This window comes from Netta rufina (assembly GCF_964035555.1).
Source record: "Netta rufina genome assembly, chromosome: 9".
In the NCBI taxonomy this organism is placed as follows: domain Eukaryota; kingdom Metazoa; phylum Chordata; class Aves; order Anseriformes; family Anatidae; genus Netta; species Netta rufina.
The window spans coordinates 11,311,249-11,331,216 of record NC_140132.1 but is presented as its reverse complement, the minus strand read 5'-3'; the positions used below and the strand labels follow the sequence as shown (position 1 = coordinate 11,331,216).

Sequence of the window (19,968 nt, the reverse complement as noted above, 5' to 3'; positions counted from 1 at the left end):
ATATGCAGTCTTTCTGATGGATTTTCCCCCACATCTCGGTATAGACTTAGCTTTTTTGCTTTTTTTCTGCATGCTGGATTTTGTTTTGTTTTGTTGGTTGTTTATATTTTTTACTTTAGTATTAAAAAAGAAAAGGCCTTTACGACCCCAAATCATTGTTTTCATTTGTTCTTTCCTCGCCATGAACAGAAGCTGCCAGCTTTCTTGCTCAGCCAAACTTGCCCCATGTAGGAATATTTGCCCTCACTGTGGACAAGCTGCCGGGGGAGCTGCAGGCAGCTGCTCCTGAACCAGATTCATCTGATTAAAGCATTTACTGGGTCTTCCCAGCTGGAAAACCAAGTGATTTTCCTTGAACTCCCTGGGCGTGCTGAGGAGTGCAGCTCAGCAGGTACCCAGGGCTTTTGGGGGTTGGGACCACTTTGGTAAGCCCAGCATCTGCCTGACTTTCAAGGGAGCAATTAAACACTTCCAAATACCTCATTGTTCTTAGGAAGGCAAAAAAAAATATTGCTGGTATGCTCTCACTCCTGCCAGCTTCCACTGGAAAGGGGCTGAAAAGCACAGGAATGTTTAATTTAGATAGGAAACACTTAAGTGGTGGTTAGGTAGAGGTACACAAGGTAATGAAAAATACAGAAGAATACTCAGGAAAAAAAAAAAAAGAAAAAAAAAAAGAAATACTTTTTCATTTAGTGCACTTCATAATTAGTGCATTTCATAATGCACTAATACTGCATTAGAACAACTACAGAGAAGAGAAGAGAAGAGAAGAGAAGAGAAGAGAAGAGAAGAGAAGAGAAGAGAAGAGAAGAGAAGAGAAGAGAAGAGAAGAGAGAAGAGAAGAAGAAAATGCACACATGAAATTACAAGGACACACTTTTGAAAGTTGCATTTTATTTTTATGCAACACAGATACTCTGACAAACACACTGAGCTGCCTATCTCTCAGTTTCCCTTAGATGGGAGCAGGCATATAGATGACAAGATTGCGGGCAGGAGCATTATGGAGAGTGGCAGAAAGCTGAAGCAGAGCTGGATCCTCTGATTCCTGCCCTCAGTAGATTTCTAATCTTCCAGCACCAGTTTTCATTTCCTTACCTTGGCTGAAAATTTGCAGTGTTAAAAAAAAATAAAAATCGTATTCTGCAGGCAAGAATCATTTATTTATGAGCTGGTCTGTTATGTAGCAGCACCTGATATTACAGATGCTCCTCTCTTGGTTCTGAGTTGGTCATAAGGGACCCAGTCTTTTGGTGGGCACCACTACATGGGCACAGTCACAAGTGGTGAGCATCGTGCATAGGGGGATGACTGCATGGGGAGAAGGAGCGCCCATAGCCATGGAGCTGCCTTTCCTCAGCAGAAAGCACTTGGTGTTTCCCTGTATCAGGAGACAGACCCAAATATCTCCTTCCAAGCTGATCTGACTCCTGAAAGCCCTGTGGCTGAAACCATCTGCTTAAAGAAAGCTCTTGGTCTTTAGTGAGAGCAAAATTTCCATTTCCAAGCTTTCCTCTAAAGCTCTGCTGGCTAAAAATGATAGGGTTACACTGAAAAAAAATCCTATTTCTTAGAATTTTGGAAAAAACAAACAAGCAAACAAACAAAAACAATATTCAAGCTGCCTGAAGGTGCAAGCAACCTCTGAGGAGCAACAAGGAGGTTTGCTCCCCAGAAGCCTGGAAATAACAGGAGCCCAGCTCCTCTGGACCTCTTGGTCCCATGAAGAAATCACTCATTTCCTTTTGCATCTGCCACTGGTGATGGACAGAAGACCTCCTGCCAATTATTTTGCCTTTATCGACAACAAACCATGGGGCAAGGGGTGCATTTGGTAGAGCCGCAGAGCCAAGGGAGATGAGCTGGAGCAAAAAACATGGTTGAGGATGTGAGTGTGTGTGTGCCCACACTCAGCAATAGTTTTGTTTCCATGAATTTCATCATCCTCTGAAAGTGCACGTCCTGCTTCAAAGCAGCTAATTAAATATAGGCTTGTCTAATAAAGCAGACACTGAAAAGGCTGTGTGTATTATCTGCCAGCAGAGCTCTGTATAGGTTCTTTCTGAGCTTCTGCAACATTTATAAGTCTATGAGAGCACGGCAGATTTGCATGGACTTTGACCAAGGGAAGCAAGGACCCATATCTGAAGCTACAAATTGGACTATGAGATAAGAACTCTCCTGAAATCTATATGCAATTAAAAGCCCAATCTTCCTTCCTATAGTGACAAGGTTACTGCTTTTATATAGCTGAACAGAGATGAATGAGTCTATGGATTAATAGCACTAAGATTTATGACACCATGCTTGCACCAAATATTATGGGAGAATAGCTCTCTGGGTGAGATATTCCAGCTGAATAAATTTGATAGGGTTTTTCTTTTCCTTTATTTTTTTCCAGCTTTTTGTTATTTGGGAGCATTGCATCGCATTCACAGATCGTTAGTGCTGTGGTTTGATTATCTGCTAATTGTCCCACACGTATTCATGCTTTATAAGAGCATTATCAATAAATGGCATTCCATGAAGACAGATGTCACTGAGAGAAACAAAACACAAAATATATTCTTTCAAAGAGCATTTATACTCCAATGGCATTAGGCTCCTGGCTAGGGCCCAACAGGCAACTTCGGTGGATTTGTGCTGCATTGACACATGGAAGGGGGTCATGCGTGTGCCCCATGGATGTCCTAAATGGCATGGCCATGTCACAGTACCTGAAATATGGAAGCTGCCTGTGCATGCATTAGCTGGTTTTGTCAGGACATCCTTGATTTTCTCATAGACCCTCCAGTGTGACATGGCTGTGCAAAGGACCCGTTTCCACAGGGGACCCCTGATTTGTGTGGTTTCTCCTTCCTTAAATCCGCTAGCCCTTCACACTGCTGGCTTTGAACATGCTTCACCCAGAGACTCCAGAGAGGATGAAGCCAAAGGGGATGCTTCTAGTGTGAAAAACTAGGCACAGGAACTGGTGAAGACTGTGCAGAACTCCCCAGGCTGCAATAAACTGAAGACAAGGTCAAAAAAATGAGGGGAAGGAAAACAAAGCCCTGTGGGAATTCAAGGGTGTGGGAGGCATGGAGCTACCTGCCCGGGGGCTGGTGGGTCAGGGCAGAGGGGTGAGCACTAGGCTGCTTGCACTGGAGGACAGGGAAAACCACAGCCCACAGCTGGGCAGGATTTGACTTGAAGAGCAGATGCAAAGGATGGAGAGGGAGAGGAGACATTTTGGGGCTTTTCAAGGTGCTGGAGGAGGCGGCAGCATGCAGGATGGCTGTGGTTTGCATGGGGCATCTCTGGCCACAGCAGCCTCCCCATTGCTTTCGCTGTTAAAGTTGTTTCGTGGCATTACAACATCTTGTTTTTACAGGGCAAGGGAAATGCATTTTGGAGTCAGCTTTTGTTCTGCTCTGGCTCTCCCACGGGAGAAGCCGAATTTGTTTCCTTAATGCAGTTACAAAGGCATCTTTGTGTGGAGGAATTGTCAGGACACCTGTCTGCCTATTGAAACCCAGCTGCGAGCGAGAGTCCCCACTTGCACTTCTGACTTTCTCCTCCACCACGCGCTTTCTGTTGGCTTTGTTTCAGTTGGTTTTGTTTTACATCCCCCTGGCTGTGGTGATTTGCCTGCTCGGGATCATCCCTGGTGCTCTGGCATTGCACAGCACAGCAGGATTGTGCAGCACTGCTACTGGGCACAGGGCTCATGGCAGGTCCCCACCACTGCAGCCCATTGAGGACAGCACGCTAAAAAGGGGCACGGGAAGAATCAGCTTTTCCTAGGGGAAGAAGTCCATAACACAAGAGAAAAAACACCTCCGACCTCTCCCATTGCTGGTGCTAATCCATGGCTCTTCCATGCCCACTGTGCATCCTCTCCCCCTATGCCCGCTGAAGCTTGTAGCACCTGGAGAGCCATTTCCTATGGACCGTGCTGGCTCAAAACATTTAGTCCGAAACAAAAATGCCTTGTCCCTGTGTATATATATTTATTTGGTTCTTGTAGCACAAGGATACTTTTGGAGTTTCGCAGTCTTAGGCAATTTTTTTCCCCACCTGCCTGGCACCATCTGGGCTCAGCGTCGAGTGCCTGAAGCTCATTGGAGCAGCTGGAAAGCACCGCAGGCACGAGAACTGCTGGAAAAGTGAACACAAGCCTGGTTCCTGCATTTGTCTGCAGGTGAACATGTGCAGGAGCTGCACACACTGAGGTTTGGCCATCACTTGGTGGCACAGCATGATTTCTTTGATTCTCTGACATAGAGAAGGGAAGCAGCTGGGAGAGGGAGGTGCAGGGCAAGGCACAGCCTTGACACTGAGCTTGCTACATAGTAGGGGTGAAACAGCTTCTTCTGGCTGTCCTGGTTCTGCTGTTTGCTCTTTGGGGCAGAAAATGTCTTTTCTCATCAGTTTTGGATCATGCCAGCACAGCCTAGAGGTGTGTGAATTGCCTTTATCACCCCTTACACAGGAGCAAATGTTTGCTCCTACCTCCACCTATTTTACAGGTAAAAGGCTCATTTCTTTTTCTGAGACACCAACTGTAGCTCTCTGAATGGCATGAAAACATCTCTCCTTTATTCAATTTATTAAAAGCAGTTCTCCTTATGATCCCCACTCACCAAAAAGAAAAACATTTGTTAAATTAGCCATAAAGTAACACATCTGGCAATAGAATTCTACAGAAAGAATAACACAAACCAGGTATAGTTCTTATTTCACGTCGAAAGATTAAAATGAACAATTCCTTTTCAAGGTATGTAGCTACAGACCCACACAATGTGGGAGGGTATAAGCACACAGCAGACTGCATACATCCCTGGGGACCTGTGGATTTACAAATTACGTGGTGGTATTCTGCATGTTGGCAAGCAGTTATCTGGAAGGCACTTTTGCTATTTGATGGAATGAAATGAATTCACCCTGTTCTGCTCAGCCCTGGCCAGGCTTTCTGCTCCCTAGCATCAAAATGCACGTGCAAATGTTTGCACTTAGGAACAGGCAAAGATAGAAATTTAAACTGGTGGTGGAGTGGATTGGAAAACAGAGAAGTTGAGAAGCTGCATTTTTAAAAATTTTGTACTCTGGAGGGATCAAGATCACTTCACGCCCTGCTACAGATGTACAAAAGCCAGAGTGAATTTGGAAAACACTTCATTTATGCCGACAAGCATTATAAGCAGAGCCAATCTCACTTGGTGATGCTGCAGAGAGTCGTCCTTTGGGTCAGAGTTCCCACTCAAGAAGGAAGAAGGAAGGAAACCACAGCTGTGGCTTGCTCCTCTGCCCCCGTATGCTTGGGCCAGGGTCTCCCTTGGACACTTGGGAGAGCTGGCAGAGAGGGACACAAGGTCAAGAAGAGCTGCCTTCTCTCCCTCCCATGCTGCTCTTTGGACTTGTCAACAGGTACAGCAGCCACAGGCACCGGGCCTGGTGGGAGCGGGTGGCCCCAGCCCGGGAGATGCTGCTGAAAGCTCCTGGCACGGTGGGATGCTGCGCTGCAGCTCGTTCCTGGTCTTGTGGCACCATCCAGTGGCTGCTGGCAGAGGACTGTCATTTCCCTGCCACCACCAAGCATCCCTCGCACAGGGCTTGGCCGAACAGGGACCGTCTCCCCTGTGTCACCAGCCACCGGTGCTGGTGGCTTGGCAGGGGAGGAGGTCTCCAGGTCGCTGTTGTCACCTGCAGACTGAGCCCGGGGAGGGTGAAGGGGGCAGTGGGGCAGGATGCTCATCCTGTATTTGCAAAATTAGAGCAGATGGCAAAACCCAGCTGCATCAGGATGCCACACAGGAGACCCTCTCTCTATTTCCATGGCTTGCAAAGTGCCCCAGGAATCTCCGCTTCTTTTTTTCACTTTGCCAGATAAAGACAAGAATTTCATCCTCACTGCAATAAAAAAAATAAATAATAAAAAAAATCTTTTTGTAAAATCCCCCTCCCTCCCCTCTTTTCTCCCCCCATTTCTATAAAAGCAATATGATGCTGACTCTGCTCACAATTTAATTATATCAGCTCTCCCCCAAAAATTGAGGTTATGTTTAAGTCATATTCAGTAATTTAATAATTTCACCATTGCATCACTCCAATTATTCGGGGATTTTTTCCAGAGACCTTTTCTTAATCTGACTCTCTAACACTTAGTGTTTTGATACCAGTTGCATGAACACTGTTTGAATTTCCCCCAAAGAGGACAGATGGACAAAGAAGAAGTGAAGGATGCTTGTCTCTGCCTGGGGAAGGGACTAGTGGCCAGGTCTCCCCTGCTCTAAGTTTGAGCTCCTTGCAAAGGGACGACCTTGTGGCACTGCTGATGGATACAAAACCTTATTTTCCTGGAAATGACATCCAAGACCATCCCTGGGACCATTCACATGAGATACCTGGAGTTTCCCAGTGGCTCTGGGAGATGTTGAGCTCAGGGCTGGGAGGAGCTGACCCCACCAGCTGGTCTCCGTGTGGTTGCAACCAGGCATCTCTCCATGGGCTTCTCCCTTGTGGACATGGCTGTCCCTGTAAGGGGCACAGCAGGTGAATCACAGAAATGGGGGCCTGGCGCTGGCACAGCTCCACGAGAAGGGATGCAGCTGCCAGCTGCCCAAGGGCTGCCCTGCTGCCTAAGGGAACAGCATCCCACAGCCATCAGCAGGTGGCCACAGGTCCCCATGGCTGCTCTCTAGGGACAGGTCACCTCACCTGGGATGATGGAGAGCTGTCGAGGGGCAGCAATGCCAGGTTTCTTGCGTTGCTTGACTTTCCTCTTCACTGTTTGGATCAGCTCTCTCCTTAGGTTGAGGAGACCAGGAAATTTCGCAGCCCTCTGCTGCTGCTGAAGCCTGACCACAGCCCGGAGGTGCTGGTAGGTCTGAGTGGAGATACCCGTCATGACCTAAAGAAAAGGGTGGCCAAGCTGTCCTTCCACAGCACTGGGTGGTGACACAAGCCATCAACAGCACTGCCCATATCTCATGAGTATCCTCTGAGCTCCATCCCAAGACCTGCCCAAACCCCAAGGGTGGTACCAGCCCATCGTTTCCCCAGCCCATCGTTTTCCCAGTGCAATGTTCTTATCAGTCCAATGATGAGGCTTCAACCACTGGTTGCTGTTGCACCAGCTCGGCAAGGTGCTAGGTGGTGGTGTTGCATTGCCGGGAGCTCGGCAAGATTCATAAGAGGTCCTGTTTAATATGCTTGGCATGAAAAGGACCAGTGAAAGTCCTCTCGAAATCCCCGTGACAGAGGCTGCTGTGCCCTCACACACCCTCCTTCCCTGGAAGAGAGGGAGCCCTGGGTGATTTAGCATATGAAAGGCTGCTTGAGAGAAAGAGCTGCTGGATATTTATTAATAACCAACCTCAGAGGCGGTTTATTCCCTGCGCTACCATGTGCTTTCTGCCTCCACCTTACTGTTTGCCTCTCAGGCTGTGACTGCTCCAGGCATGGGCTGTTTCACTCCCTGCTAGTGTTTTGGTTGCTCCAAAATAATCTGTTCGCAGTACTCCTTGCATCCCTGCACTGGCTCAGGGCTGGAAGTGCCAGCAGCAAAAGGACAGACTTACCCTCTTGACGCCCATACTCTCCAGTTTTTCCTCCAGCGCTTCCTCCAGGATGGGCCGAAACTTCTTCAGGAGGTTTGGGTTTCTCTGCAGGGCTTCCAGCAGCCTCTGCCTCCCACCCAGGGCATCCTCCTTCCCGCCTGCAGTGAAGGTGGGAGCAGTAAGGCAGTGGCTGTGCCCTGAGGAGCCAGCTGGTCCCTGGTCCCCTTTGAGGTGCCTTCCACCTCCAGCTTGAGTCATTCCCAGACACAGCTTTTCCAAAATCCCACCCACAGCACAGCAGCTGCCTGGGGCAGCTTTCTAGGGTGAAGCATTCCCCGCAGGGCTGATCATGGTGCTGCTATACCTGGCATGGAGGTACGTGTCCCCACCCCACCATGTGCCACCACCCCTCATCCTCACTGTGCAACACCCCAAAAGCTAAATGCCAGCTTCGTCCTGGTGTTGCCAGGACACAGATGGTCTCACTCCCAGTGCCCACCTTCTTCTGAGGATTCTTCAGCAGCTAGCACTTTGGTCACCTGCCGGGTCACTGCAGGAATGAAAAAAGCCTGTGAGGGCCAAGGTGAGCACAAAAGCAAGCTCTGACCTCCTTGTTTCACTGTATGGAAAGCTCCGACACATCTGTGCCCATGGGGTCCAAGGATGGCCCAAGTCTGGCCCCAAGCCTTGGAGAGCATCCTTGAGGGAAAGCCCGGGGTGCTCAGCAGCAGCACCACCACCCTCTGGGGCCACCAGCCGGAGGATGTCAGTGGCCAAACAGCCCTTTGCCATCCCTCGGGATTGGTGTGGACAATGTACCCGCAGGGTATTTGCTAATAGCCATCCATGTCTGAAATCCTATTTTTGTTTGTTTTCTGACGAGATGCTGGACAGCAGGCATCAGGGAGCTGGGAAGTCCCCACTCTTCCTCCCTGGCACCTGATTATAGGAAACCCAGGCTGTAAAGAAGAAACCACGTCATGTCCCAGCTTCTTAGTTTTATGGGGGAAAAAAAAAAAAAAAAAAAAGACCCAAAGAGACAGGGGTTTTCTGCTTGCAGCTGGAGCTGTACTCCATGCTGTTGCAGCAGGCAGTCAGGAGGCTGGAGGATGTCTGCTCCGTGCCTTCAGGTAAAGGACACACAGCCAGCTCCCCAGAGAGGACTCCATGGCACGCTTTTGTAGTGGGAGACAGAGAGGATGGTATGGTCTGAAGGGCTCCTAGCTATGAAAAATTGATCTAGACCCAAACTGATTCACCTTAAAAAAGCAATCATTACCTTCAGGCTTGTTTGCAGACAGCAGCTTGGTCTGTGAAGAAACAGATTGTGCATCACTCAAAGGTCATTTCTTCATCAACACTTTTGGGTGACTTTTCCTCTCCCTGGGGAGTATTACTATTAAATGCACCACAAAATGAGCAGAAAACAGCAGGAGCCTAACCTGGACACATACACCCCAAAATGCTTTTAGCTTTAAGCAGACCATACCCGCCAGGGCATACTCCTCCATGGTACAACCACCGCACAGCAGGTGCCAGGCTGTTGTACCTCTGTGCTATTCACAGATCAGATAATGAGCAGAAGATGCTCCAAATTGTAATGCAAGCCGTTCTGGTGATCTACAAGCCAACAGACATGTGAGTCCAATCGGGTCATCCTGGCATCCCCAGGGAGGCGTCCCCCAAAGGGTATCACTGGCCTTACAGAAGACCTATGGCCAACTTCAAAATCTGCTGGTGGCAAGCCTATGTCTTCTCATCAGCTGTGATAACTTTGGTTGTTGCATTTCATATCGCCTTTCCCCTTTATAATAAAATAACTGTATTCTCTTGACCTGGGCTTTGAAATCCAGCTACAGTCACTTCAGGTGTGCAGATCCGTTCTTTCCCATTATCAGGAGGCACTAAGCTGACCTGCAAAGAGGGTCTCCCCCAGCTTTTCTGACAAGACCTGTATCTCTGGGATTTGAAGCTGAGATGGAGAGAAACCACAAAGGCCTTTCCTGAGTGAGGTGCTTTGGCACCTGGGCAAGATGTCAAGGATGTCTGGGTGCTCCCTCTCCAGGTCCTTCAGTGCCTGCCTCCCCTCTGTCCTCTGCCAAATTAAACACACCCACGTGTCCCTCCTTGGGCTGTGGGGTCCTCATGGGCAGGGGCACCCAAATGCATTAGTGCATGGCAAAATCCCATTTCTTTGGGTTCTGAAGGACACCTGCCACCACAGCAGCTGTGCCTGTCCCAACCCACTCAACACTGAGAGGCGCTGTGCATGCCAAGGCCTTGTTCAGATGTTTTTAAAGAGTGAGAAGGCAGCTGGTGCACGGGTAAAGAAATCTCTTCTGTCCATTTGCTACTTTAAATGCTTTTCCATGCAGTGAGCTGCGACAGTGCTCCAGTGAAGAAGGGTTTTCCAGGGCTGACCTGGCACCTTGGCGTGCCCTTGGTGCCCTCCAGGTCCCGTTTCTGGGCGCATTGCTACCAGAAACTGAGCTGAGACCACACATGCGGGGAGCAGATGCACACGGAGGTGCACGGATGTGGGTCCATCTCCATCCAGCACACCTCCTGGGATGTGTGGCAGGGGTGAGGACACAGGCACCCCACTGCTCACCTGCACAGCTGTCCTCTCCTGCTCTGTCCAGCTTGGTGTCTGCCACTGCATCTCCTCAGAGTCATCGTCCTGCAGGGTCCCCAGGCTGGACACCACTGTCTCTCTGGCCTGCAGCTCCTGCAGTTTCTGCAGCATGGAGAAGGAGCAACTTGTCCCAGGGGGGTCTCAGGAGGCTCTTTGTTCCTCCCAGGTAGTCCCACCTCAGCCAGTTGTTGCCCCCAAATCCAAAGTGCATGCATGCCCCAGGAAAAGGGGTGACTCTTCAGGCTTTGAACCTGCAAGGCCACCTGGATCATGCAAGGCATCAAGCTCAGATGTCCCCTTGCTGTCCCTTTGGCTCACCCCTTCCATTGCACTGCTCCTGCTGGCAATGTCCTTCAGCTCCCCAAGGAAGAGCTGCTTCAGGCCATCCATCTCTGCACGCAGTTTCATCCTCTCCTCCTCTTTCCACCTTTCCAAATCTCTCCTGCTCTCCTCTTCTCGCTGGTGAGCTCTCTCTTTTTCCTAAAGAGGACAAAAAAAGTGGAGCAGATGTCCTGGCTGAGGAGCAGAGAGCCCAGGTTGGGCAAGGGCTGGGGCTTCTGCCCTGGACCAGCCACGTGAGCAGCAATGCTCCTGGGGCTCCCCATGCTGCACACAACGGGAGGACGAGGCAGCACAGCCTTGGGCAGGCACACTTACACAAGTGCCACATTTACCCCCACTTCACATTTCCCACAGGAACCTTCTGGGGCAAATTTTCCACATAAATAGACACAAGCCCCACCGTATGATGTTTTTCAGTGCCTTTTTCACTTATGCTTAAAAATGTCCCACGTTTCATTGCTTCTCCCTCTTTTTCCATACCTTTTCCCTGTGCAGCTTCTCTGCCTCCCTCTCCGCTGCCAGCTGCTGCTGTGTCTCACGCAGCTTCTCCTTCAGCTCCTCAACCTCCTGCTCCATTTGCTCCACCCGCTTCATCTTCTGCCTTTCTGCAAAGCCTGGGGAAACAGAGGCACCGTGAGCAAGGGTGCGATCTGCCAGCTCCTACTGGGATTTTGCTTTGGAGAGGTGACAGAAACACCCAGAAAAACCCAGCAACACCCCACCAAAGCACCGAGCAAACTCACCGCAGGGTGTCAGGCTGCAGAAGGAGCTGGCTCAGCTGCAGGAAAAAACATGAGAAAAGTGGCCTCTGATTTATTTATTTTTTTGATAAACTTGGAGAGATTAGAGGCTAGAGGAGCAGCTGGGCTGGCTGTCTGCAGCAGCTGAAGTGCCCTGCTTGGACGTCTTGGGCTGCACCCAGGAAGGTGCCTCAGAGCAAAGACAAACCTGTTGTGTTGCATCAGCCCTGGACTGGGGTTTCAACCTGCCAGCAAAGAGCAAAAGTTTTTTGATCTGCCAAGTCCAAGAGCGTCAATTCCTTGCCAAAAGGAGCAAAAAAGGTGAATCCCTCTGCCACTCAAGCACAACACTCTCCCAGACTCCCCACTGTGGCTCCATCCCCACGGGTAGGGAAGGTCCTCGGGGAGCCTGAGGTGCATAGATGGGCTGTAAGGGTGCCTGCAGTCTTGTGTCTGACCACACACCCTGCCCGTGCTTCAGGGAGCGGCAGTGAGCAGAAAACATTTACAAATATTCACAGGAACAGAGAAGAAATGAGAAGTCGTAGGAAAGCGCAGGGAAACCATCTCAGTGCTCACCTGCCTCGGTGTCCTCCGCGTGCCGGCGCTGCACGTGGGCTCGCAGGAAGACATCGCTCATGAAGGCTTTGTCACAGAGGTGGCACTGGGGAGGGGGAGAGAGTCAGCAGGAGGATGCCAGAAGCAGAAAGCGGCTCTCCCCACATCCCTGGCATGGCAAAGGTTTGCTGCCATAAAGCAAAAGGGGAGACCTCGAGGGATGTGGCTGTTGTGTCAGATGTACGTAGGTGTTAGGAGTTTCTTCTGGCGGGAGCCAAAGGAGAAGCCCCTTGGGGTTCAGCAGAAAACATGAGGCATGACTTCCCCCAGCAGGCCAGCATAAGCAAAGCAGCAGTGAGGTGCTGCTTGTAATGGGGTCTGCTCAGGCCATGCAGGAAGGGAGAGCAGTGTTTGTGGGCATGAACCTGAACCACCTGGTCTGGGGCCTTCTGACCTCCAGGAGTAAGCAAGCAGGTTGATTTGGTGAGGGGGAAGATGTGCACGCAAAGGCACGGCTGGCAGTCTCTCTGCTGAAAGGCTGGGAAAGCCTCAGCAGCAGGATAACAGTCAAAACCACCACTGAAACCAGGAGCCTCCAGAAACCCCCCAGTGGGCTGGAGGATTTCCAGGTCTCCTTGGCACAAGATATCCCCAGGACACATGGATCTCATAAGATCTCCCCAGTCATCCCTTTCCAGCCTCCTCTCCTGCAGCCCATGGAGCTCTCACCCCCTGCCCCTGCATGTCCACCAAAAAGGGAGCCCCTGGGCTGACAAGGACTTTGCAGTCTCCACAGAGGCAACAAGCCAGCACCGGGATGCAGCAAAGAGCATCACACCGGGGACGCGCTCTGCACCTTTCTGCCACACACCTTGCAGTAGCTGCTGGGGCCGGCTTGCAGGAGGAGCTGCTGGGTAGCCATCAGCTTCTTCCACCTCCTGTTCTCCTCCTTGGCTCCCCGGAGCTGCGCTGCCTGCTCTGACACCAGGTCCTGGGCTCGGGCCAGCTCGGTGCGGGTGGCTTGGAGGCGCTGTGTGTGTGTGGCCAGGCTGTTCCCCAGGTACTCCTGACAGTGCAGCAGGTACTCGATGCTCAGCTGGGCCATTCTGAGCACCTTCAGCAGCACGGGGTCCGCCGGCTGCCCACAGTGGGGGCACTGCTCCCCATCCAGGTTGCAGAAGGTGACACTGGCGATGTGCTCCTGGAGCGTGGCCACGTCCACCTCCCGGGCCACCCGCTCCACGTCCACGGCGCTGAAGCGACGCCAGTCCATGCCGGCCCGGCGGGGCTGGAAGTGGAAGCAGGGGACGTGGATCGGGCCGGTGAACCCTGGGACTGTGCCCAGCATCCCTACAGCCCCATGCAAGGGCTGGAAATGCCTGTGGAAAAGGGCTGGGAGGGAGAAGGGATGTGTTAAGGTTGGCCACGCCGCTGCCCTCCAGCTCTACTGGATGCCCTACCATGGTGGGGAGCAGGTCAATGCTCATAATACCTGGGAGCAAGCACAAAACCTTCTTCTTCTCTTCCTCTCCGCAGCTGCTATCTACTGCTTTTGCCAAGCTCTGAAAAAAAGAAAAAAAAGAAAAAAAAAGAAAAAAAAACACCCTTCCAGTTTATCTACCATCTGCTTTTGGTAAAGGAAAGTTTTCTAAAACCGTCACACTGCCACTCTTTAAAATAAAGTGTTGTGAACAAATTTGTAACCCCCTTTACCAACCTCCTTGACTTACACATTTTAGGAAAACAGCCTGTTTTCAAGCAGTACTTGGTAAACACTGGTCACACAAAAATCACAGTGCTGCTTCCCTCTGCGTTATCTTGCTCTGACCTAAATCATTTCCAGAAGCAGTGTTCACCCATTTTCCTAGCTGCATCCTAAGCAATAATTAAGTAATTATATTTAAAACACATAGCTTTAAAACTGTGAAATTGCCCTATGCAGTTCCTAGACTCTAGGGTTTCTTGTCTGAGCACAGGCAAACTGCTGTGAAACATTTACAAATTCAACCAAGCTGCAATGCTTTGTGCTATGAGTTTGTGTCTGCAGCTGCCCCACATACTGCAGGCCGCCCTCTGGCCGTCTCGAGGACGCCTCGTTTTTAATCCTCGCTTTTTGCTGGGGGGCCACTCACCTTATTTTTGGGCAGGACGTGGGGCAGGGCATTGCTGGGTGTGCTGCGTGCAGCCGTGTCACCACTCCTGGCCCCGTTTCTGCACTCATGTGACAGGGACACGCTGGGTCTGGCATCCCAGGGAGATGCCGAATAAATGTGGGCTTTGCTGTGGTCTCCTCTGCTAACTCAGATGGGGCAATGGTTAGCATTACAGCTTTTTTTTTTGGCCACAATTTCAGTCCCCAGAAGTGCAAGTGGGATGCTCCAGACCCTGTGCTTTTCCTCAGGGCTTGGTCTCAGCAGGCACGTACAGTGACAGTGGCACAGGCACAACGGAGCATGAGCAAGGCGCTATCAAGCTGAGCACCTTGCATGGGGCTTTCCAGCTGGAAAATCCCAGCCAGGAAGCCTTCTGCGGTGCCTGCATGTATTCTGGGATAGGATCATAATTTTTTGATCATTTTTTTCCCCTATTCCTTGCAAGACTTGTTTGCTCTCAGTCCAGCTCAGCATGTTCAAACCCACTGCAAGCTCTGCAATGTCCCCTCTTGTTCCTCTGCCCTGCATGAGCCTGTTCATGTCGCTGCCTCTCTTTGGTCAGCTGTGCTAGAAAGCCTTCAGGAGGGCCTGCACATCAGCGTGACATGAAGATAACCACAGGCTTCCTTTAGGCTTTATTCACTTTATCTTCTTTGATGTGCACCTAAAATCACCACGTCAGCAAGCCCCTTCCCTCCCAGGCTTGTATGGCCAGTAAAGATCACTAGCATTATTACTGCTGTTATATATATATGTATATATATAGATATATGCTATTAGCAGCACTCAAGTGTCAGACAACCCAATTCATTGCATCAGACACAGTGCTTGTGTAGATATGTACACTCATATGTATATATAGGTCTAAATATAGCCCTGACTCACGGCCACAAACTGCGTAGATCTGCTGGGGAACAGCACGTGGCTGCTGCAGGTGAGGCTCTGGGCTGCGAACCAACCACGCCTAAACGAGGCTGAGTTTATGAGAAATGCCTGGAAACGGGGTCTGGAAGAGGAAAGGAGACAGCAGCAACCCCAGTCCCCTCCCTCTCAGGCGTCTCCCTGTTCTTTGGGACGCTAATTAAAACCCCCTAGCAATCTCCCACACGCCCTGGGAAGCAGGCTGTGTTGCACAACCTTGTTAATATTAACAAGGCCTTCACGCACCAAAGCCAGCAGTGTTTAACCTGGCCCTGCTGCTTAGCAGCGTGGCTGAGGTTGCCCCATCACCTGCTTCGGGCATGCCCATGGGTGCCAGAGCCTGGTGGGCTTCCCCTGCATTTCCTGTAAAATGCCACACGCCAAGTCACAACTGGTGCAACCAGAGCTTTGGGGTGCACTGAAACCACTGCAGCAGGCAAGGCAGGAACCCAGCTCTTCAGGTTTATTCCTTCTCCTCAGTTCTTGCTCGAATTTGCCTTGGGTATGTCCCCAGCTGGTGTAAAAGCACTTTGCCTTCTGCTGTGCAATGCAGTGAAGCATCAGCAGATGCGATGGCTGCTGGTAGAAGCTACCCTCCGGGCCCACCATGGAAACATTGATTCACTGGGACTCAGATTTTGCTTGCTGGGTGCTGTAGACACCGGCCATGAGGGATGAGGGTCCGTCACAGAGGCAGCAGCGAGGACCATCCACCTGAGCTTAGTCAGAGGTGCTCACCTGCACAATTCCCACTCCACTGTGCACAAACCAGCTCCATCAAGGTGATGGTGGAGCAGCACTGACCACGGAGCAGAGGGGTCAGGAGACCCAGACCCTGCCCACAAGCAGCTCCCCGGGCCCTGCCTGCAAGCAGCATTCACCTCCCTCCCTTCGTCAGCGTCTCTTCTCGCCAAAACTCAGCCCAGAGGAGCCTCGGAAATGTTTTTCGCATGAGCTAACGCACTACAAGAGCCTGAGCAGCTCAAGCCTAAGCACATCCCCCAGCACCGTCCCTCCCTCCCCTCCACAGCTTGAGGAGTGGGGGCAGAAAAAGGAAAAAAGAGAAAAAGAAAAACAAAAAAAAAGCAAATACTCACTTGTTGCTACAGACAGAGGAAGTGAGGAGCTGGGACGGGGATGGGACAGGGCAGTGAGGGGCTGTCCACAGCTCTGCAGAGCAGGGAGAACTTCCCGTGCTGTAACCCTACACTCCTCCCAGACTTCCCCCAGCCTGTGAAACTCAAAAGCACGGAGAAAAAGCAGCTCCTGCTGCCATAGCTGGGCAAAACCAGCCTCCGTGGGCAGCACTGAAGCATGAAACCCATGGCCCCGGGCTGAGCCATGAGAGTTTCACACTGGGGAAGGAAAAGGCAAAATATCCCCCCGTGCCATGCTGGTGCTCTGACAACCCCCAGCTTGGCTTGGTGCCTTCTGCCCTTACACTGGTTGACTTCAGTGCTTAATGAGGATGGATGGGGGTCGATCTGTGGGGCTGGAGTGAGACCCAAGCCCGGCACCTGACTGCTAAAGCCCACGCGCACAGAGGGCTTTCTCCTCCCGATTAATCCGGCTGCCATCGCCATGTGCAGATTGCAGCGCGCTCATTAGCTGCTGTGTTTACAGAAGATAGCATTGTACAGATGGCAAACATTCGATGACGGGCAAGCCACCCGCCCCCGCCTTTCTGCTCCCAGCCTAAAAACAGCTGCTCAGACAGACGCAGAAGAGATTTGCAAGCTGGGCTTTTCATGGTGGTGTTAGGTGGATTTGCTTTACCTCGGGGAGGGGAGGCAGTAAATGCAAGGGGATGCATTGCTTTCTTGCAGGAAAAGAAATGTCACTGGGAAGCCTGTTAGGATTAAAGGGGCCCTTTCTTTTTCACAGTGGCCCTAAAAATGGAGCTGCATGGAGAGAATTCAGAGAGGCTGGTGGGGAGATGTGGCCCATGGGAATCCTGTCTTTCAGCAATAGCAAATCCTGAAGGAAGCACCTCCAGGGTGGGCAGGAGGCCAGCAAGACAGAACGGGACAAATGCAACAGGCACTGCAAAGTCTTACAGAACGGAGAGAAAGCAAAAACTGGTGGCACGTCTGGAGATGGGTGACATTCCCAAAACCTCCAGAAAGGGCTTTTCTGGAGCTGCCGTGCCCCGTTTTCAGGGCAACTGAAATCCATAGATTTCAATGGGACCTGGGAGTCCCCTCAGGCTGGTGCCATCAGTTCATGGTGCCCCAGCACCTACCCTTCAGGAGACAACACCTTGTGGCCAGAACTGCCCCCAGGGCTGGGCAAGGGCAGCCCCTTCCTGAAAGGAGACAAAGTAGAGGTGCAGGACTGTAAACTTCCTTAAAAAGAGGAAGGCTTTTCCAGGCGAAAGCAAGCTCAGAGGAGTGGTGGTTTACTACCCATTTTATTTTCACTTGCAGTGATAGGTCCCTCTCGAAAACGTAGGGTATAAAGTTCATGTGAGAAAAGACACAGATTAATGAAGACAGTAGTTTGGGCTACTTTTCATCAGTAATGACTGTTGTCCATCCTCTGCTATACACTCGCTCTACACTTGCTCAGAGCCCTCATCCCAGTCCAAGGCCTGTTCTGCCTACAACTCCTCAGACTCGTAGCTGCCAGTAATGTCAAGATGGGCGTTTGAAATCCCTCCCAGGAGGCCAACACAACTCTTCAGGAACTTTCCCCTTCAAGAAAGCTCACCAGAAAGGCCCAAACATCCCTTTGACTAAGTAAGGTTTGGTTTCTGAGTGCCTATGAGGAAACAGAACCTAATTTCCTAAACCACTTGTTCAAAGCTGTCCTTATGTCAGTAGAGGCTACATCCCATGGATAACCACCACCATTCTGCGTATGCTCCTTAGTGTCCAGGGGAGCGGGGACAGTGGTTATGAAAAGGTCTCTCTCCAGCAGAGCCCAGCTGCTGCCACCAGTGGTGACCGTGTTTTGGCCATTGGACAAGGAAAGTCTGGAAGGATCACTCCCCTTCTTCTCACCACACGTCACACAGAGTCCTCATAGCTCGATAAGTCCCTCAGCTCTGCGTTTTTGATCAGGTCCTCGTACGTGGTGGGGCAGTAGGTTTTGTACAGTTTTTCGGCCAGCGAGTTGCTGCCAGCGACCACAGCTTTCCGGTTGCGGTTCATGAAGTTCCACAAGTGCAGCGCGTAGGAGTGGTTGAAATCGGGGTTTTTGTCCCATACGTCATAATACCGGCCCCAGGCTGGGTACGGGATGGGGTAGAAACGCTGTGGGTTTAGGAAGGAGATGTTCTGGCAGCTGTGGTCTTCAACGCCTTCAAAATCGGTGAGATTGCAGATGGTTTTGAGCATCCTTGTCATTAAGAAGGGGCCCTGGTTCCCCCAGATGTTCCCATTGTACTTGAGAACAAAGTTCTCCATGCAGTCCCAAATAAATTTGTGGCGGGCAGGGAAGCCAAAGATCCCATTGCTGGAGAACCGCGACTTCTGTGCTGCCAAGAAGCTCCCCTCGGGGATGGGCCTGATGGAGATGACATCCGTGTCCATGTAGATGCCCCCGTACTTCCAAATGAGAGCCAGTCTGCTGGCATCAGAGCTGACGTGGACCCAATTCTGCTCCTCCTCCGGGTCTACCTGCAGAGTTGGAGAGGCAAGACCATGATGCTAGTAGAGAACAACCACATCCCCCATCGGGCATCAAACAGCACCATGAAACTGTTCCTACACCACAAAAGGTGGTGCTCTGCCAGCATGGCAGCATTCACAAGCGCTCAGATGACTCGTGCAACACGCCTGGTTAGACTAGCTTCTGTTGAGCAAGACTATTAAGCTCTGTTTTATCAAAACACGTATGCAATCTATTTTTACCAACATTTCATTTGCCAAAAAATCTGATTCTCCAGATAGTGGGAAAATGCTGATAATGTGTTCGATAAACAGATAGATGACTACATTGCAAAACATGGCAAAAATAAACCTATTCTGAACCAGAAAAATAAAAGTGACTGGTTTCACGTAGCCAGGCCCACTCTCCTCCATTCATTTTGAGCCTCGTCCTGAGGATCCCCCCATCTATAATTCATTCCCTGTTTTTCCCCTCATCCCAACTCTCACCTCGTTGTACCACTGCAGCAGGGGGGTCTCCTGGAAGATGGTTTCCATCTGGAGAGGGAAAAGGAAGACATTCTTCATAGAAGATAAAAGCGAGAAGGCTGCATAGCTGGAGTTTGAGTCCAACACCGTGTCGTTTGTGAGCCCCTTCATGAAGAGGATGACGGGCCGGTCCTGGTAAATCCTCGCAGCAGACTCCACAGAGCAGGAGACCAGCGGGGGCGGCTCCAGGCGCTCCGTTGTCTCCAGGAAGATGATGCTTTTTCCCAGGTTCAAGACCTGCTCAGGTGTCAGGAAGTGCTTGGGCATAGGCATACAGGAGAAGAAGCAGCCGGACAGCAAGGAGATCTCGTACAAAATGCCCGAGACAAAGAAGAAGCAGAGGCATATGTGGATCTTCTTCAACATTCTTGCTTTCCTTTGGCCTCTGGGGTTGTGCCTCGGACATGTATGCTAAGGAGAGACAAGGAAAAGCAGAAATACATGTCAGTGCTATGGCTTAGCAGGACTGGCAGGAAAGACTTGCAGGGATGGAGGCTGCAGAGGGAGAGGCAGGTATAAGGACAAAGTGTGTGGCTTTGCACACGCAGAAAGCTAGGTGGTACCTGGATTATAGTTCTGACAAATCCACATTTCCAGCTTGTTTGTTGGCCATCAGGCTTCCTGGAATCCCAGCTCCTGGATGAAGACACCCAAATTGTCTGAAGCATGCAACAGGACTTCTGAAGGCAGGAGATGACACACAGAGGAAAGCTGGCTCTGCTGCAGGCTGGACCTCAGTCTCAGAGATGGTTTGGGGCCAATGGGACCCACCTGAAAGGGCAAAGAAGGAACAGGTTCTAGGTGAGACATCTCCCATGTGCTGATGCACAGCCTGGCCCTGCTCCTGGTTCCTGGTTCTGCAGCAGCATGAGCCCATACAGCACCAGGGAGCTCTGGCTGGTGAGAGGCAGGATTGGGCCTTAGCTGCATTGCACT

At 50.9% G+C, this 19,968-nt stretch overlaps 2 protein-coding genes across 2 annotated transcripts; both read right to left on the bottom strand.

The window, feature by feature from the left end:
* Positions 1–4,041: 4,041 nt before the first annotated feature.
* DZIP1L (DAZ interacting zinc finger protein 1 like) lies at positions 4,042–13,167 on the bottom strand (the record flags this gene model as incomplete). The annotated part of the gene is made up of 13 exons (XM_084292121.1): positions 4,042–4,260; positions 5,202–5,337; positions 6,451–6,519; positions 6,572–6,623; positions 6,703–6,895; positions 7,566–7,702; positions 8,044–8,094; positions 8,824–8,854; positions 10,156–10,281; positions 10,498–10,659; positions 11,002–11,126; positions 11,841–11,925; positions 12,691–13,167. The coding sequence occupies 13 exons, from the start codon at positions 13,165–13,167 to the stop codon at positions 4,042–4,044; spliced, it is 1,863 nt and encodes a 620-aa protein (XP_084148247.1).
* Positions 13,168–17,901: 4,734 nt separating this feature from the next.
* On the bottom strand, positions 17,902–19,700 carry A4GNT (alpha-1,4-N-acetylglucosaminyltransferase; the record flags this gene model as incomplete). Its single annotated transcript, XM_084291873.1, has 3 exons — positions 17,902–18,513; positions 18,994–19,443; positions 19,596–19,700. The coding sequence occupies 3 exons, from the start codon at positions 19,698–19,700 to the stop codon at positions 17,902–17,904; spliced, it is 1,167 nt and encodes a 388-aa protein (XP_084147999.1).
* Positions 19,701–19,968: the final 268 nt, after the last annotated feature.